The sequence below is a fragment of the Canis lupus genome, chromosome X (genome assembly GCF_011100685.1).
Source record: "Canis lupus familiaris isolate Mischka breed German Shepherd chromosome X, alternate assembly UU_Cfam_GSD_1.0, whole genome shotgun sequence".
Classification (NCBI taxonomy): domain Eukaryota; kingdom Metazoa; phylum Chordata; class Mammalia; order Carnivora; family Canidae; genus Canis; species Canis lupus.
Genome location: NC_049260.1, coordinates 14,410,748 through 14,430,027, shown reverse-complemented (window position 1 = coordinate 14,430,027; position 19,280 = coordinate 14,410,748). Strand labels below are relative to the sequence as shown.

At 44.5% G+C, this 19,280-nt stretch overlaps 2 protein-coding genes across 13 annotated transcripts in view; both read left to right on the top strand.

Annotated features, from left to right (window-relative positions):
- Positions 1-9,069, top strand: part of SCML2 (Scm polycomb group protein like 2) — a 100,320-nt gene extending 91,251 nt beyond the window's left edge. For 11 of the 12 annotated variants that reach the window (XM_038586961.1, XM_038586956.1, XM_038586957.1 and 8 more), the window contains 4 exons: positions 1,274-1,384; positions 2,027-2,278; positions 5,824-5,975; positions 7,270-9,069. In XM_038586961.1, the coding sequence (XP_038442889.1) occupies positions 1,274-1,384; positions 2,027-2,278; positions 5,824-5,975; positions 7,270-7,398 (644 nt within the window). In that variant the 3' untranslated portion in view covers positions 7,399-9,069. The remainder of the gene's footprint in view (positions 1-1,273; positions 1,385-2,026; positions 2,279-5,823; positions 5,976-7,269) is intronic. The other variant, XM_038586963.1, reaches the window with a different exon arrangement.
- Positions 9,070-18,915: 9,846 nt separating this feature from the next.
- BEND2 (BEN domain containing 2) overlaps positions 18,916-19,280 on the top strand; it is a 60,651-nt gene continuing 60,286 nt past the window's right edge. The window contains exon 1 of the mRNA XM_038586951.1: positions 18,916-19,198. Within this exon, the coding sequence (XP_038442879.1) occupies positions 18,931-19,198 (268 nt within the window). The 5' untranslated portion in view covers positions 18,916-18,930. The remainder of the gene's footprint in view (positions 19,199-19,280) is intronic.

Below are 19,280 nucleotides of genomic sequence, written 5' to 3'. Positions count from 1 at the left end.
TGGGATTGAGTTCCACATCGGGGTCCCTGCAGGGAGCCTGCTTCTCTCTGTGTCTCTCATGAATAAATAAAATCTTTTTAAAAAACCCATTGAATTGTATGCTTTAAAAAAAAGATAAGTAGGGCAGCTCTGGTGGCTCAGTGGTTTAGCGCCGCCTTCAGCCCAGGGCATGATCCTGGAGACCCGGGATCGAGTCCCACATCGGGCTCCTTGCATGGAGCCTGGTTATTCCTCTGCCTGTGTCTCTGTCACTCTCTCTCTCTCTCTCTCTGTCTCACATTAATAAATAAATAAAATCTTTTTAAAAAAATAAAAGATAAGTAAAGACTTTCTGGTCTTGCTAGGATTCAGAGGTAAACAAATACTTATAGGAAACTATACACTAGTATTTGAATTTTTCATTTCACTGAAGTATGAAAAAAGCCAGTTACTTCCTTATAGGCATTTAAATGTCCAAATTGTATAACTGTTTGCCATTCACTGAAATATGTTATGCATATTGGTTTTTGTATTCTCTGATTAAAAATAAAATCAAGCTCTCTTAGACTCTTTAGTAATCAATCAGTAACCAGATGGCTAAAAGTTTCTTATCAGATGATCTTAAGAAGCACACCTGGGCCCCAGCTATTTCAAACCAGAGGAAGTTTGACTTTGGTACTTTCTCATTGCAATCTTTCTTCTCACTCAAGTTCTGTGATCAGACTTTTTAGATTTCTATTATATTTAATTCTTCCTTTTAGTTGGTTAAATCAAGATATTGATTGATAATTACTGTATAATTGATAATGTGAGATATCATTACTTTCAGTATGATGCCTTAAAGAGTGGTCCTTTAGGTAATTTGGTTTAATAATAGAGTTATAATAAGGGTAGCTCTAGGCCAGGACTGTTGCCTATAAAATGTGATGTCCATTGTATACGGTCTTTTCCTCTGAATTCTTTTCTTGTTCATGGGAACAATTTTCCCAGGCTTTTTTAGACATATTATAATTGATTGCCTCACTGCTTCCTGAGATATTTAGAGATATGTGATGACCCTAGAATAAATGATGCCTGGATATAATGTTTTTAGCTCTTGAATATGATATCACTGAAATTTTTAATGGGATGAAATCAACACATATTATTCATGAACAATCAAGTAATTGATAAATTGCTGATAAGGTTAGATGAGGCAAACAATTTAGAAACAAAAGTGTTACATGCTGATCTGAAAATGCTTGAGAAATGTTAATTAGTTGTAACAGACACCTTTTTTTTTTTTTTTAAATAGTGAAAGAAGATCTAACAGAAAAAAGCCCCAAGCGACCTTCTCAGGAACCTCCACCTTATGTTGTTCCTGTGTCACCTAAGCTTCCCAAAACAAAGATGCATGCCTCTACAGGTAAATAGTATTTCCATGTTCCAGGAATGGGAAGAAAAGTCACTCTACTACCACTTAATTATATGCTCTCAGGTGGGGGTGTGTATTTGCACAGATGAGCATTTAGGCTACTATTTCAGGAACTTTGTTGAGCATTTCATTCTTTTCAGAAGTACACAATTGTCATTTCTCCTTAGATAAAAATAAAACAATTATAGTAACATTTTTCATTCAGCTTTGTATTACTGAAAGCTGATAAAAAGTGAATAGAAAAGCCAGTACCTCCAGTGTAAGTTTTAAGTGTCTAAGTAGGAAACAAATGTTAGAAGCCAACTGTGGGATCATATTAGAATAGTTGTGAAGAACTGCATTCCTAAAAATGAATGCTTTAGGGAGGTGTTGTTCATAGCCTTGGTAGCAAGACTGTGAAGGGACAGTTGCCATAAGAAATACAGGTAACATTGTGAAATCAATTTGGATTTTAAGACAGTGTCATTACTATAAATTCCAAGGAGGATGGTCATGTTCTTTATGTTAGAAGTTTGTGGTTCAGTGTAGCATGGCTTAAGTGAATTTCTGGAGGTTAGGAGATATTTTGATCTTTTAATAGTATTTAAGCTAAGTCTACTTAAGATAATTGCCTTTGTCTTTTTTTTCTTATAGAAGAACTACTGTCTATAGAGGGAAATGGCATGCCCAAAGAGGAAAAGCTTCCTGAAGATTCCAAGAACTCACCACTAAATCCAGGAAGTTCTTTAAGCCCCAGCAGCAGAAATCCCATAAGTACCTCTACTACCATCACTAGGAATTTTTCTCAAAGTGTGCCAGGCACCTCAAGTTCACCACTAGTGGGGACCAAATCTACCAAGAGCAGTCACCATGAAGTTAAATTCCAAATGCAGAAGAAAAGCGAAGGTATATTTAAAAATAGTGATTCTCAACTAATGTGTTTCTTTCTCCTGAAGGTTTCCATGTCAACAACATCCCCTGAGAGTGTATCACATTGGAGAAAGTGCCAGAATTGAGGAGTCTGAGTCCTCTCCTTTATGTTACTGTCAGGGTCAAGCCACTACAGATGCTCTAGTCCCCATGGCAGCATAGAACTAACTGTCTCTGGGGATCTGGATCACCAACCATGTCTCTCATAGAGGCTTCTTAGATTGGTGGTTCTTATTAGTGGTTCCATTATAATTTATCATTTCACTGGATACTGTCTGGACTCACAAACCTCCTATGACTCTGAAGCCTAGAAAGATGCACTTCCTCTCCTTTTTGATGTACTCTCTTCTTTGTCACTTTTGAGACCTTTCCTGACTCCGGCCTGTATCTAGCTTCCAGGTCTGGGCTCTGGTATTCTGTTGCTATAGCCACTTCCCCAGTCTCCATACCCTCAGTTACTCTCTCAGGCCCAGCAGGAGTACATGATATGTGTAAATGGGGCAACCACCTGTTGCCATTTGGAAAGAGCCAGAATAGTTTTCCATGTGCAAAAATAGCTCCCCTCTATCCTTTTAAGGATTTAGGGGATGGGACGAGGTGGGCTAAGGGTAGGAATCAATGTTTTGTGCTTTTTCTCCTGGTAGGCATCTAGGCAAGGTGAGTATTAAAGGCAGTAGGAACTTTTCAACTTGATTGCTTTTCTTCATGGTTATTACCTATGGGCAACTGCACTGCATACATGCTCTGATATGCTTAGTGTCATCCTCCCATCTCCCACCTCAGGTACATTGTCTCATGACACTTGCAAGGAGTCTGACGATAGATGCTTATTTCATCAAGGGGTAGTGTACCCAGAATTTTTAGGTATTTTTCACAGTAAGAGCTTTTAAAGACAGGTCTTCTCAGTAAAAGGCTATAAAAGATTACCCGTGAAACTTAATATCTCACTTTCAAATGTATGCCTAACACTACTATGTCAAAGTAGCCTGTATTTGGGCTTGAGAAGACTAGCTTTTGGTATTTCCAAAAAATAGAAAGACCTAATAGTAATAACATTACTTACTAATAATTTACTTATCAGTAATAGAAATCAGCATCATCTTCATTGCTATCTTATGTATGCCAGGCACATGACATTTTATATACCCTTATACAGTACATCTTTATGGCAATTCCTTGAGTGTAGGTGCTGGTAAACATTTTTCTGTGAGAAATCTGAGAAGTCACTTGACTATGGTCCCCAGCTAGAAAGTGGCTGGGTCAGTCCTTGAATCCAGGCACTCTGACTCTAGGCTGTATGCTTAACTGCTAGGCTGTTTCCATCTCCAGAGAATAGGTAAGCATTTCACTTGGAAACTGTCTGGAGGTGTCATTACTATTGTTTTCTTTAAGGTATTGGAACTGTTACTTAAAGCTGAGTCCACCCCTGATTGCTGGTGTTGCTCTCACAACTTCCTGCCCTGCCGCATTGTTTGGATGAAATAAATTGTTCATTTTTATTATAGGAGGGAAATCCAGTAACATCATTGTGGATAAAGTCAAATCACTTTCATTTTATTCATTTCAGAAACATTTACTGTTATTCTAGTGTATTTAAGCCAAAGCCATTCAGGAGAAAAGCATGACTGGACTTTGATTATTTTTCACATAATTAGTTTATTTCATGTAATTATTTGAATAACACTAATGTTTGCAGCTTCGCTGATTTTTTTGAAGATATGGGCGCAATTAAATGATTTTTTCCATAATAAATTAAAAATAGATGATCTTATAGTTTTATTTTTAATATAAAATTATAGTTTGATACCATAAATTATATCTTTGCATATAGTTTTTCTGTAGTAATCTATAAAACTGTCTACAACCATACTGGATTCTGATGACATAAACCAGAAATCCCACAAAAAAGTTATTTAGAGGTATGATTAACTTGATTAGTTTTGTCAATAGTTTCTTAATCTTAAGTCTTTCTTGAACTAAAGGAGAAGACTTTTCTGTCTAAAATGTTAAAATGCCTTAGGCATGGCATGGTCTATACCATCATGATTTTCATTTGGGTTGAAACAGTGCAGTAGCATTTCCTGGTAGATGTGATCAGCATTTTTATCTCTGGCTGTGAAAGGGAAGATACATTTTAGTAAAGAGCTTTTTTTTTTTTTTTAACTTTTATTTATTTATGATAGTCACAGAGAGAGAGAGAGAGAGGCAGAGACACAGGCAGAGGGAGAAGCAGGCTCCATGCACCGGGAGCCCGATGTGGGATTCGATCCCGGGTCTCCAGGATTGCGCCCTGGGCCAAGGGCAGGCGCCAAACCGCTGCGCCACCCAGGGATCCCAGTAAAGAGCTTTTAGTTTACATCCAAGTTGTATATTGAAAGAGAAAATAAATACACTTTTGAGCTACACACAGGAAAACTTACCATTGTGAGTTCGTTTACCTTTTTTTCTTTGCCCTTTATCTGGGTAAATACTCAAAATACCCCTAAAATGGCTGGAGCCCAGGTGATAGGAAAGAAAAGGTGTATCTTTGGTTAATTCACACCAAAAAAAGACCAAATTTGTGTTGATGGTCCTTGTTTAAGGAAACAGATCTTCCTAGCAAATGACAAAACTCACTTCTGACACTAAGTAAAGAGTCAAGTGCTCTGGTTGTGTAAAATGAGTATTTGTCTGGACACAAATTACAGCACAACTTGGTAAACAGCACAGCTAAAACTTTTTGGGGGTAGGAGTGCATAATTTATTCTATGTCTCAATTATTTCTTTCTTTGACCTATAAACATTCAATCAGAATATCTATTACTATGCAATTAAACTTGAGAGAGGCATTCAGTATAATGTTAACTTTACTTCTGACCTAGCCAAGCAGAAAATCCTGTTTTCTTCAAAATTCAGATAAGCATTTAAGCCTTAAGAGACAGGAATTTAAATGGTAAAGTGATGCTATAAATAGCCACATTGAATACATGGGAGAGTTTCAGTAAAAACTAATTTGGTTCTCAAAGATAATGGGGTTATTGAAACTCACTGATTAAAGTGAATAAATTTAAGCAATTATAAAAACAAAATCTGGAGACTTTCCATTATATTTAGGTAGTAAAAGAAACCTAATCTACAAAGACCATGGGGAGAGAGATTGAAATTCATTGAAACACTTAAAGAGTAATAGGTTAGCTTACATTAACCTAATTTAACCCACACAACAGATCCTTTGCTGTCTTTGCCTGTGGCCAGCAAGGCCTCAGATTGATCAGTCTGTTTTACGATTTTTGAAGCTTTAAGGTAAATTCTGAAGCTGCTTTTGTTGTTTGGGGGAGGTCAGATGGGGTGCTCTTGGGTAGCCATCCTCAGGTCATTCTAATCTAGCCTTTGACTTGATTCTGCGCTTGGAGTCCTGGGTCCTTGCTGGGGTGCTTGATAGAAGGTTCCAGGAATGAGACCATTTCTCCCTACCTAACATCTCTTCTTTCAGGATAATGATCAGGTCAAGTATGATTTGTCTTTTTTCCCCCCCATTGAAGCTCCAAGTTATATAGCTGTACCCGACCCCAGTGTCCTGAAACAAGGCTTCTCTAAGGACCCTTCAACCTGGTCTGTGGATGAAGTGATACAGTTTATGAAACATAAAGATCCTCAGATATCAGGCCCCCTCGCCGACCTCTTCAGGCAACATGTAATGTATCTTTTGATCCGGTTTTCCTGCCGTAATGCCTTTCAATGACCTCTGTGCAGGCCCTTCAGTTGGATGGATGCTGATTAGTGTGGATGGTGGGGGAATCCTATCAACTGATTTTTTTTTCCATATATGAGAAAGGTTACTTGGCCCAAAGTTAGATTCTTAAACGATAGAGGCTGGATCTGTGCTTTATTTTATTTTTTAAAAGATTTTATTTATTTATTCATGAAAGACACAGAGAGAGAGAGGCAGAGACACAGGCAGAGGGAGAAGCAGGCTCCATGCTGGGAGCCTGACAGTGGGACTTGATCCCGGGACTCCAGGATCACACCCTGGGCTGAAGGTGGCACTAAACTGCTGAGCCACCGGGCTGCCCCATGGATCTGTGCTTTAAATGGGTACCCAAGTACCTAAAATACTACAAGTCTTCAAGCTCTCAAAAGAAGATGATTCAGCATGGCCACTCTCAGATGTCTTCTCCCACAAGGATCCTCCTCCCCACCTGCTCCCTGCTCGGCCCCAGGACCGTGAGTAGGAGGTGGTAACCACAAGCTGTGACAGGGTGTCCTCCTTGTTAATGATGCCCTATGAATCCAGCAACTGTGTAAGATTAAATGTGGTTTTATTTTAAATAGGAGCTCACGAATACCAAATAATATGCTTCTCTGACGTACATTGGTTAATTAAGGAAATAAAAAATTTTAGGAGGATGCCTTGTGTCTATTAAGTAATGTTTATAGTCTTTTCTAACAAATTAGTAACCAAATATCTTCCGTCCTTTTCGGTATTCTAAGAAAATCAGTAATTAGTTTTATCATTTAATTAGCTTAGCTTTAGACAACTAATTGATTAGTTTTCAACATAAAGACAACATTGTATAACACATTTACAGTTTGCATTGATGCTGACATCTTCATATTCCCAGCCTTTTTAAGAAAGTTAATGACCGTCTGAAATTGATTTCTACGATTCATAGTTTTCTACCCGTTGTCATAGATATGTAGTATTTTAATCAACACACAGTATTTAAAATCAGATAGTTTGATGCTTAGGCCATTTTTGAAAGATACTGGATTAAATTTCCTTTTTCTTAAAATTTGAAGTGAATTTAGAAATTATCAAATGATGTCTTACTGTATAAATTATATTTTTAATAGTTTTCAGGAAATAAATGCATATTCAGAGAATATATCAAGAATGTACAGCTGCTCTCTATTTTACATGTTCTTTTATATAAATAACTTGACAAAATATGAATGCATTATTAATTGTAATTTCTTTCTCTCTGTAGGAAATTGATGGAAAGGCCCTGCTACTCCTCAAAAGTGATGTGATGATGAAGTACATGGGTCTGAAACTGGGGCCAGCATTAAAGTTATCATACTACATTGAAAAACTTAAAGAAGGAAAATACAATTGAAAAAAATTTAAACCTCAATTTAAGTTGGATGGAATTCTTATTCTGATAACTTTTAATTTAAAAATATTTTTATTCTCTAAAAAAAAAAACAAAAAAATACTTTTATTCTCCTAGCAGCTTGTGTTTGGTAGACAGTTCCTCTAAAAATAGGTTATATCCAGAATTGCAGAACATTATACTCTAATCTACTTTAAAAACCATTTAACAAAAAAAAGAAAAAAAAATTAATGTGTTAGTTAGTATTAGCATATTCAAATTGGGAGTTCTTTATGTCATTATTTTACAGTTTACAATTTATCATTTTATTGTATAGTTTACAGATTTATTTTTCATGCTAGAAACAGAGAAACACCTTTGATTTCAGTTCATGTTTCTATATAGAACCAAAACAGCTAAATCCCAAAGGGGAAAGTATCAGGGACTGACACATTCTCTAATGAAATCTGTGAGAAGTTTTCCTTAGAAGAGAATATAAGATGCAAACGTAGATATTATCTCTTTCTCCCAAATATTTTTTTGTCTGTTACTGCAATGTTCTGGTCATGTTCTGCCAGTTTCCAGAAAGGGAAAGCCATATAAATTATTTTCCTTTTGTTATTATCTCTCTGTATGTTGTATTTGTTCATATTTAAAGAAAAAGAGCAAGCTTATAAACCCTCATAAAGTGTTCTTAATCGATTTTTGATAAACTTTGAACAATTATAGGATAAATAGGATGGTTGTTTTATGCAGGAGATATTATACTACAAGGGTGGTTTGGATGGAGTCTGATTAAATTTTTTTCAATAATATACCTATTACTTTAAAACATTACATATTTTCGCTAAGCGTAGATGTTTAACTGGGCATTCATTTCTCACATCTCTATATGAAGACACCTGTGCCCAAATTTTTTAAAGATATATATTTTATTGTCTGTGTTTATTCTTCATATGGATACTATACCATATTTATATATTATTCTATACCTGTAGGTATACAAACAAGTAAATCTGTTCTTTTTGAATTTAACATGGCACTTTGTACTGCCACAGAGGTAATGGTGAACTATTTATAGAGTTAGAGGTTTTTATTCTGTAAAAAATATGTGCATCATTTGCTATTACTATTACCTCTCAGCTTTGTCTTCAGGGGATAAGAAACAATCCGGAGGTTGGTGTTCATACAGGGAAGCTCTCTGTCCTATGCAATGTTTCTAGTTAATTTGCTTAGCTCTGAGCCATTTATTTTGCTAAATTTTGGAAGATGCATTAATTCTGACATCATTTTAGGCTTTATTTTTAAAGTTAGAACTTTCAAGGGGAAATGGTGCTATATGTTTATTGTAATTACTTTGTATTAACTTTGGTGTAATGTTTATAAGCTATGAGAATCTGTGCTAAAAGTCTTAGCCATTTGTTGTGAATGCCAATAAAATATACACCAGGGGCATGAATGTACATTTTCAGAAAACCAAATGTACTTTATATAAGAATGCAACTATTTAAAGGGTGTTTTATCTGTTATTCTTTTTGTGTTATAAGACAAAATTCTAATTTAAACCTGGTCTTTTTTCAAATTGTTTGTGTGAAGATGCTGTGCCCAGTTGAACAGTCCTCAGGTGTTTGTATGAATACTGTGTTTTACAATTTTCAGATTTTAAAATATAATAAAGTTTTAAAACCACAATAATGAATGTCACAGTCTCCACTTTGACTTTTTTTGCTTTCACTGCATGACATTAATGTACGAATTTATTAGAGTTGATAAAGAAACGCTTTACTAAGTGTGTGGTTTTGTGTCCAAATACTTGCCCTCATTCTACAGTTAGGCTGATCCCTAGCAGCAAGGGCTGATCTCTTGTAGGGCCTTAAACTAGACCCCAGGGGAGCAGTACAGGGTTCCATCAGTGAGCTTTGTGCTCAAAACTTGTGGCTCACAATGGTACTGATGATGCAAGTGTGCTAGAAAATGACAATGGCCCCCACAGATCCCATCACACCCCTGGCCGGGGGTGGGGGGGGTGTATACATCTGGCTGGCAGGACCTGGCTGCCCTTTTACTCCTGGGGGCCAGGAGCCATACTGCCTTTCTGCTTTCAGCTCTCCCAGCTTACAGGGTGGAAAAGCCTTAGAGGCTCAGGCTTTTGAGGTTGAATCGCCTTCAGTGTGACCCCTTGCCCCCTCCCCTACGCCGTGTCTCTGAAGCCGGAGATGCCGCCCGCTGCTGTAGCATGGCTGCTGGTTCACTGGAGACGACAGGGCCCTCGCTGAGGCTCCAGGGCTGATGCTCTAGTGGCTGGGACGGGGATGTCACTTTGCCCTCTGGGGCCCGGGTGATTGAGAACCCCTCGAGCTTTACTGTCTGCTTTGTAAAATTTTAGTCCAGAGATACCGTTGCCACGTTAGGCTCTTGGGAACTCTCCAGGCTTTAAAAGTGATCTTTCCTCTGGTTTTGCCTCAGTCCATCCTTCCAGCCCCAGCTGGCGGCATTCTGCAAGCTGACCTGTGCAGCCCGCTGGGCGCGCGCGGCGCTCGCTCTCGTCTCTGCGTGGTTTCTAATCGTCCGGGAGTCTGCGGTCCAGAGTAGGACTTCCCGGACTTTTAAACGCGGGCCCCTCGGGAAGCATGAAAAAGCCAAGGCCTTCTGTAATCTGATTAGAAATTAAGAACTAAACGTCAGGAGTAGGAGCAACGTCGTGGGGAGGCAGAGCCCTGGTTTCGAAGCTACCTGAGGGAGCGCGCACACCTGGCTGAGTCAGCGCAGCACGGTTGAAATCCTGGGGCTGCCTGTACAGGGAGGTGCCGGGACTTGCTGGTGTTTGGAAGGCCCCTGAGGCTGATCCGGGGGACGAGGGCGGGCTCCAGGCACGGAGGATGTGCGGCCCGCGCCGCGCGGGCGAGCAGACGCAGAGGGCGCTCCTTCCTCCACCTCGCCACGCGCCCTCCTTTGTCCTCCCCGCGGCGAGCACGTGCTCAGCTCGAGCTGCCCTGCCTTCTCCCGGCGACGCTGGAGGTAAGTGGGCGTTCGGGACCCGCTCTGGCGCCCGGGGCACTCGCTGCCCGGGGGGGGGGGGTCCCTAAGGCATACGCCACTATCTGCTCCCCTCGAGCTGCCTGGAACGGAGCGGAGACGCCCCAGGGTTCCTGGAGAGGAGAGCCGCGGGGGGCGCACGGTAGAGCAGAGGAGCAGTTCCCGGCGACGTGAGAGGGTCCTGGCCCCTCAGGACTCGGGGCCGCGGCACCAGGCCGAGCAGGAGCGCTCTCCTCGGACCTGCCCCACGCCCTCGGCTACCAGCGCTCGGAGGCCGAAAGGGCGGCCACGCCGAGCAGCAGGTCTTGCCGTGAGCGTGCATCCTAGCTCGGGCGCGGCCGGCGCTGCGCAGGGGCCAGCACGGTTCGGCTCAGCGAACGTTTCCCTGCATCCGCCGAAGAAAACAAGGAGGAAGCTGCAAGGATCGTAGAGTAACGCAGTCTGTTGTTGTTGTTGTTTTAAGATTTATTTGTTCATGAGACACAGAGAGAGGCAGAGACACAGGCAGAGGGAGAAGCAGGCTCCCCGCGGGGAGCCCGATCCCAGGATCACACCCTGAAGGCAGCCGCCCAACCGCTGAGCCACCCAGGGAACGCCTGGAACTGCGATTTAAAAATAAAAATAGAGAAGCTCAAAGCTGTGTTGGTGTTGGTAATCTATAAAACGTCAGTCTCCATTGGCTCTGGTAAATGTTCCCTTCTTTTTAATGTAGAGTCTCACTGGGGGGGGGGGGGGGGGGCGGTGGCGCACTGCTCCCCGCGCCTTAAGTGCGGGCCGTGTGGAGAGATCTCCTTCCAAAGAGGACAATGCGGAAGGAGGGGAGCCTAAGTCTACAGTGGAGAGACCCGACGGACGGGACCTCAGCCGGGTGATCAAGGTCAACGTCACCAGCCGAGACGATGTCGTGAGAACCGCACATCACCTCCGTGGTCTTCCTCCCTAGAACCCATCACCCCAGTCTCAACATGAGGAAAATCACCAAATCCCAACTGGGGAACATTCTTCCAAACACCTGATGGGTACCCCTCAAAACTGCCAAGGTCCTCAAAAACAAGCAAAGTCTGAGAAACGAAACCATCACAGCCCAGAGGAGCCCAAGGAGGCATGCTGACTAAACATGATGTGGGACCCTGGACGGGATCCTGGAACAGAAATGGGCAAAAACTGAGGAAATCTGAACACAGCGTGGGCTTTGGTTCATAATAATATATCAGTGTGACTCATTGTGGCAAATGTACCTGAGATACTAACAGCGGGGAAAATGGGTGTGGGTACTCTCTCTACTATCTCAGTACCTCTCAAGTAGATCTAAAATTATTCTAAAAATTTTAAATTACCTGAAAATGAACATTTCCTCCATATCTTTAAGCAGGCAATAGTATTCAAATCTCTTTTTTTCCTTTTCTTCCTTAGTAGGCTCCCAACCCAGTGTGAGAGCCCAGTGCAGGGCCTGAACTCATGACCCTGAGATCAAGACATGACCTGAGTTTAAGAGCCGGACTCTTAACCCACTGAGCCGCCCAGGTGCCCCTGCAGTACACAAATTGCCGAATATCCCAAGGACAGCTTTTGTTTTTACAGGTTGATATTCTGCCTCTTTTAATTCTCCATTATACTGCTGTCCAGTAGGGACAGATCTAATTCGAGCCATCTACGTAATTTAAATTTCCCAATGGGTACACTGAACAGTAAAACTAAACAGGTAATGTCAATTTTAACAATACCATCGTGTAATCCAATATATCCAAACTGTCATCATTCCAACATGTAAAAGCATTGGAGAGACAGTGTGCACTGTTTTTGTGTCCTCTCTTTAAAGCTCGGTGTGTATCTTGCACTGAGAGCACATCCCATTTCAGCCTGGCCCGTTCTCATGCTCAGTAGCCACGTGTGGCTGCAGCGGGGAAAGGCCCCATCGCCTAGCGGACCCGCTGGGCCTCTCTATGCCCCAGACCAGCAGCAGCAGCTTCACCTGGGAACCTGCTGGCAAAGCAAATCCTCAAGCCCGCCCCAGGCCTGCCGAAGGAGAAACTGGGAGTGGGCCTCCCGTCTTCACTCTTTTCTTTTGGAACTTTTCAGAACCTGGGAGCAGGGAAAGGAGGGGTGATATTTATGGGAGTTGACTCAGAAATCTCAATATGCAGCATAAAGTTGGCATCTAATACCCGCCCCCCAGACACACAGAATTAGTAATTAGGTTCTGTTGCTTCCTTCTGTAGCACACAGCTCATTCTATCCCTTTGGCATCACCTCTTGTCCTATTTTAGAAACACTAGTCGCCTGGGTTCATGGTCAATATTTCCTGTCCTCTTTAGGATGTTATTCACTATGGACCTACAAAAAGTTAGGTCAACTGAATACATACTCAAAATTGTGGCCCTCAGAGCTCTAATGTGATTGTCTCCTACCCGGCTGATCTCATTTCTTGCCAGATCCTGTTCCCCACACTTCATGGCCACTAAGTCATCTTCATACTATTTCCATTTTGTCCCTTCTCGGGTCATGAAACTCATAAACCCCATTAGGAATATTTAATGCAGCTCTTTTCTCCTCACCAGTGAAAATGTCCCCATGACCCTTTTTCCTGGTTTCCATACCTTTGTGTCATCTCACATCGAGTATGGTTGGATTTCCTCCTCTTCTCGAGTGAATAGATACAGGAGAAGTGATGAGATGTCAATTTTGAGACCAGACTGAAGAGACGGTGGCTTCGTCGTAGGCGCTCTCAGATCGCTTGCTCGCGGGGGAACCAGCTCCCCTAGCACCAGGCCAGCCCTTTAAGGGTCTCAGCTGTGTGGCCCAAGGACTACCAACTACTTTGTGAGTGAGCTCGGGGGTGGATCTCAACTCCACCAGCCATCGAGCCTTCCGATGAGATCCCAGCCCCACTGACAGCTTGACTGCCGCCTAATGAGAGGCCTGGAGATGCGGGCAACCTGCTAAAGTCACTGCTAAATTCCAGCCCCACAGACAATGTGAGAGAACACAGGTTTGTTGTTTCACGACCGTCTGTAGCTAAAACAACGGTTTCTACTCTATCTGTACTGTTTGAAGGGAAAACTTTGGGTGGATCATTAATCTGTTCCCCTCAGACCTCACTGCCCAACCATTTCCCCGATTCCCTCCCTCCATGGACGCAAGCACAGAATCTGGTGGAAAGCTGTCAGTCGCCCACGGGTGCATGGGGATTTCTTGTTAGCTGGTTTCTGTTTAACATTCTACTGTCTCCAATCTGACCTGGGAACGTCTTTGCCCCACATCCCACTGCTGTTCCTTGAAAAAGAAAATATGCAAAATGTCTTTGTGGTGCATGAAGTGTTTGATGTGCGTGACCTGCTCTGGTGGTGATTTGTAGATCTTCCCTGTGATGCAGCCTGGGCCTTGCTTTCACTTGTCTTTCAATGTGTCTGTGTGACACGATGAGGTCAGCTCCCCAGAAGAAGGCGTTATGAGGAACGTACGCGCGGTCATGTTGATTTAGTTCTTCTTTTTTGTTTTCCCTTTTATTCTTTAAAAAATATTTGGTTGTTGTTGCTTTTCCCATAATGAGGATATATCTCATTTCTATATGGGAAATTATAATGTGTCCTCAGCATGTGAGTGTCGCCATTCGGAAGGAGTCACAGAGTGACAATCGCTGGTTTCTAGTTTGTGCCTCTATTACTTCACGTCCTAATATATTTCAGAAGTCAGCATGGATGCTGGCAAAATCCACAGCGCTCTTTGTGTGTGAAAAAGTGCAGGTACCCAAGAAATGACCCTGGTCAGGGAGTGCTCCGGTACAGTCCCTTCCTGGAACGGCCGATGTCGTCGGTGGCCTAGGAGCCTCGCCCCGCAGCTGAGCGCGGGGAGGCCCGGGCCGGCCTGGGGGGTGTGGGCCGCCGGCGGGAGTTCCAGTCTGGACGCGGCCGGTGCGCGACCCGCCCGCTAACCGCATATACTCAGGACGCAGCGCAAGCCCTTTTGAGCGCTGGCATCACGCGACAAGAAGGAAGGCGCCCGGTGAGCAGGTGCTTTTGGTCGCGTGGCGCACCTCGACCGGGCTACCCTGGGCCACCTGCCGTAACGGAGTCCCCGAGCTCTCCGTGGCTTTGCTCGGTCTCCCAGGTGACGTCCGATGCCGCGCGGCCGCTGCGCCCTCCCGTGGCCCTGCTCAGGCAACACGTGGCCCCCGAGGACCCGCTCATCGCCTCAGCCCGGGGCCGCCCCCCCCCCCCCACGGGCTTCTCCGCGGGGCCCGCCCGTAGAACGAGCTCGTGGCCGCGCAGGTGCAGGAGAGCCGGGCACAGTGGCTCCCCGAGAGGACGGAGACGGATCTGGGGAACACACAGCATCGTTTGCACAACGAGGTTGTAAACATTGTCCCGGCTGAGGGGCTGCAGACGAGCTTCTGGCTGGGCCGGGCTGGCGGCCTCCCCGTGCGCAGCCGGCGGGCGGGCCTAGGCGTGCACAGGCGACGGGCGGGCTGCGTCGGGCTGGGGTTCTCCTGCTGCTCCCGGGGGAGTAGTGAGCCTTGCGCGGGTTGCCTTGCAAAATTTTGAGTCTAATGCCACAAACCTTACGGTTTTTCAAAAGCACGTCGAAATGCAGATTTTAGCGTGAAATCTCCCAGCGTTAAGATGTAGGCATAAGTACGTGCAAACACAGGCCAAACAACACGTGCACGCGGGCTCCGTGACCTCGTGTTGTCCGCGGAAGACCTTAGCCTGTGGCCTAGAAACTTGGGATGTCGGGGGCCCTTTGTTTATCTGTGGGGTGAAGCTAAGCCCTCGGCGCTAGGAAGTCTTGGCTCTGCCTGTGAGGTGGCGTCCCTCTGGGTCCAGCTTCAAATCCTTCATGTTCGCAGTAAGCCCTGCTTACGGGTGAGGAGGCGCCTTCCTGGAGACTTGGGCCCCGGGGTTTTCGATCTGGATCCCTCGCTCGGAGGCCGCAGATGCCCCCAGGCTGGCTTCTTCCCGAGGGCGAAGTCATTAGCAAGGTGCCGGTGTCAGGATCCCGGGCCGGGCGCCGGGGCGTGTGGCGGCGGCTGCCAGGAGGGGGCGCCATCACTCAGCATGGATGTTCTCATTGCTTCTTTCTTCTCCTTTTTCTTCTAAACTTGGTTGTATTCCACTTAATGCTGGATATTCTCCTTAAGTATTGTTTGTAGAAATAACTTGAAGTTACCTTCACAGGGAAGAATTTTTGTTGCTTATGCCAGGCACCCGCGAGCGTTAAATCCGCAGATGATGAGACTCAAGTGTAGTCCACGTGGGGAGTGTTGAATTCTGTGTCAGTCCTACTCTGAAGGGGGGGGGGGACTATCGTCTCTGTTCAAGCAGGGGTGATTTACCAGGCTTCTGCCACTGGTGGGTCCCAGACTATGGCTTTTGTCTTAGTCCTATAAAGTCACCAGAAGTACAGCCTGACCTCTTTCAGACTTTTCTAGATCAGTGTCCTAGAGCAAAAGCAGTCCTGCTAGCTTTTCATGTTTTTCTAAGTTTCTGGTTTTTCATAGCTCTTAGCTCAGTAATTCTTTATTGTTTCATTAACTTTTTAATGTCCTTCAGAACATTTTAAGAACATTTGCTCCAGCTTTTTAAGTTGTTTCTTAGGTTCCTGGTGTCCCTGCATTATGCAGTTCATCGTTACAAGAAATAGAATTGCTGTGGCACCAGGGTGGCTGATGAATTGAGCATCCGCTTTTGGCTCAGGTCATCCTAGGGTTCTGAGATCGAGCCCGCGTTAGGCTCCCGGCTGAGCAGGCAGGCAGTCTGCTTGTTCCTCTCCCTCCCTCTGTCACTTCCCTACCCCCTGCTCATGCTCTCTCAAATAAATAAAATCTTATTTTTTTTAAAAATAACTCTACGGACGTCTGGGTGGCTCAGTGGTTGAGCGTCTGCCTTTGGCTCATGTTGTGATCCCTGATCCCGGATTGAGTCCTCTATCGGGCTCCCTGCGGTCAGCCTGCTTCTCCCTTTGCCTGTGTCTTTCATGAATAAATAAATAAAATCTTTAAAAAAATTTTTTAAAAATGAAAAAATAACTCTAGGCTCCTGTGGCTGCACAGGGTTTGGGTAGAAATACTACTGTCTGTAGCTTGTGGGACTCCACACCCACCGGAGAACATGTAGATGGTACTGCCAGAATCTCTTCTCAGCTCTCTATCCCTGTCAGGCCTCCCTTGCCTGTTGGGCACTACATTTGGCCTTCCTCGGGTTGATGCACCATAGGTGGCCAGGAGCAAAGCTAGCCTTAGGAGTGACAGGAAGAAAGCATATCCTCCTTTTACTCTGTGTCCTTCTATGGTGAAGAGAGGTCAAAAGAATTGACAGTGGGCAGCCCAGGTGGCTCAGCGGTTTAGCGCTGCCTTCAGCCCAGGGTATGATCCTGGAGACCTGGGATCGAGTCCCACATCTGGCTTCCTGCGTGGAGCCTGCTTCTCCCTCTGCCTGTGTCTCTGCCTCTCTCTCTCTCTCTCTCTGTGTCTCTCATGAATAAATTTTAAAAATCTAAAAAAAAAAAAAATAATTACAGCCCAGAAACAGACATTGGGCTTGTACTGAGTACTAGGTGATGGAAGGAAACTCAAAAGGGCAAATGGATCAATCTGGGTTCAATATGAAGAGAAAGATCACACAGTAATTTGAACAGAGTAAGTTTAATATAAAGAAGTGTTAAGGGATGCCTGGGTGGCTCAGCGGTTGAGCATCTGCCTTTGGCTCAGGTCATGATCCCAGGGTCCTGGGATGGAGTCCTGCATTGGGCTCCCTGGGGGGAGCCTGCTTCTCCCTCTGCCTGTGCGTCTGTGTCTCTGTCTCTCGTGAATGAATAAATAAAATCTTAAAAAAAAAAAGAAGTATAAGTGTATCAGGATGGAGTAATGAGGGGACTGGCTGGTAAGAAATAATGGAAACTCAAGAGTCTAGGAATATGACCTACAAAGAACAGCTACTACCTCTAGGACTAGACATTATGCCCAAAGAGGCCCAACTATGACTCAGAGTGAGATAAGTCACTTGGTGCAGAGCTGGTGGAATGTGTTGTAGAGCCACCTTCTAGAACTTGTTGGAAAGATACCCTGTTGGGTGTGTGTTTAGGGTTAGAGGCTGAACTCTGCAGCAGTCTGCCTAGGGAGAAAACAAGGACTAGGAAGTAAAACTTTTCTTCTGCATTCTTTATTTCCACGTACCAAAATGCCCCTTTTGTTCTCACAAGTGAAGACAAGTCCCTTCCTCCTAGAGTGAGGAGAAGCCCGGTGCCAGGAGTCATTGTATAAGTGACATAGTGAAATGGAGCTCAAATTCCAGGCGCTGTACTGGGTGCTTTCTATTTTATTACATTTAATTCTTAGAACATTGTGATGGAAGTGCTGTTGAGTCCAATAATGTGAGGTGCTGCTCTCCAGGAACTTTGAGGGAGCCAGGTGTGGTGAAAGGCTTTCCATCAGGCACAGTGATTTAGTGCTAAAAGGATGTGACGCTAACCCACTGAGGAATCCTAGAGAAGGAGCTCCTCATTCTTACCCGGGGTTGTAGAAAATGTCTGCATGCAGATATTAGACTAGATGTTGGGATCAAGCTTTGAAGGGCACGGAAAATTTCAGGAACAATTAAATAGGAGGGAGCATCAGGGATGTGAACATGCGTTATGGGGGTGGTAGGTGTGTCCAAATCAAAACCGGGCTGCTAGGTTTGTGGTTTTGAGCATGTTTCGCTAAGCCTCTGTTTCCCTGTCTTAAAATGGGACAGTAATACCGAGTTCTAGTGCTTGAGGACCACGTATGTTAGACGTATTAAACGGCTGGTTTGTGGGGAGTGCTCAGTACATTACAGCTGGTATTATTTTAAGGAGGAACGGAGCACACGGCCGTCTGGAAAATGGAAGTAGAGAGTAGGACAGCTGGAGGGTGGCGTGGCACAGATTTAGTGGGCCTTATGAGGGGCACATTTAAAAAGCTGGATTATTTTCGGATTTGTTCCCAAAGCTGGCACTAGACATGATGAGTACACAACCCAGAAAACATTAGAACGTCTACATTCTTACGTTCTAGCTCTTTCTATGATGTATCGCGTGAAGAGTATTTCGGGAAGAGCAGAATCAGTTTTACGAACGACAAATACCCACCATTTGCTTCGACGTGGATGGAACTGGAGGGTATTATGCTGAGTGAAACGAGTCAATCGGAGAAGGACAAACATTATATGGTCTCATTAATTTCGGGAATATAAAATATAGTGAAAGGGAATAAAGGGGAAAGGAGAGAAAATGAGTGGGAAATATCAGTGAGGGGGAGACAGAACATCAGAGACCCCTAACTCTGGGAAACGAACAAGGGGTGGTGGAAGGGGAGGTGGGGGTGACTGGGTGGTGGGCACTGAGGGGGGCACTTGACGGGATGAGCACTGGGTGTTATTCTGTATGTTGGCAAATTGAACTCAAAAAAAAAAAGTTCTACGCTTTTTCTATGATGTATCGCGCGAGGAGCATTTCAGAACCGGCTACCGGTTCATGTTTTGGGGGGCAGGGCACACTTAAAAAATGTTCACCTATAGGTGGAAAGTGAGAGGCGCCACGCAGCACGCTCGGCTCCCCGCCCCCCTCCCCCCTCCTCACAGCCGTTGCGCTCCCTGGGCGGGCGCTACTGCGCAGTCGCAGAAGCCTCTGAGGCAGAGTTCTGTGCGCCTTCCGTTTGGCGCCTCTGTACTGCCGTTGCTTCGTGGATACCGCCGCCATCCAGCTGCCGCGCGGACACTGAGCGTAAAGCGCCAGAGCCGGACTCCCTGCCTCACGATGTCTGAGGAGGAGGGTAAGGAGCCTTCCCGAAGCTATTCCACTCGCTTCTGCCTTTCTTCACCCTGTGGGGGGGTGGGGGGTGCGGAAACCCGGCA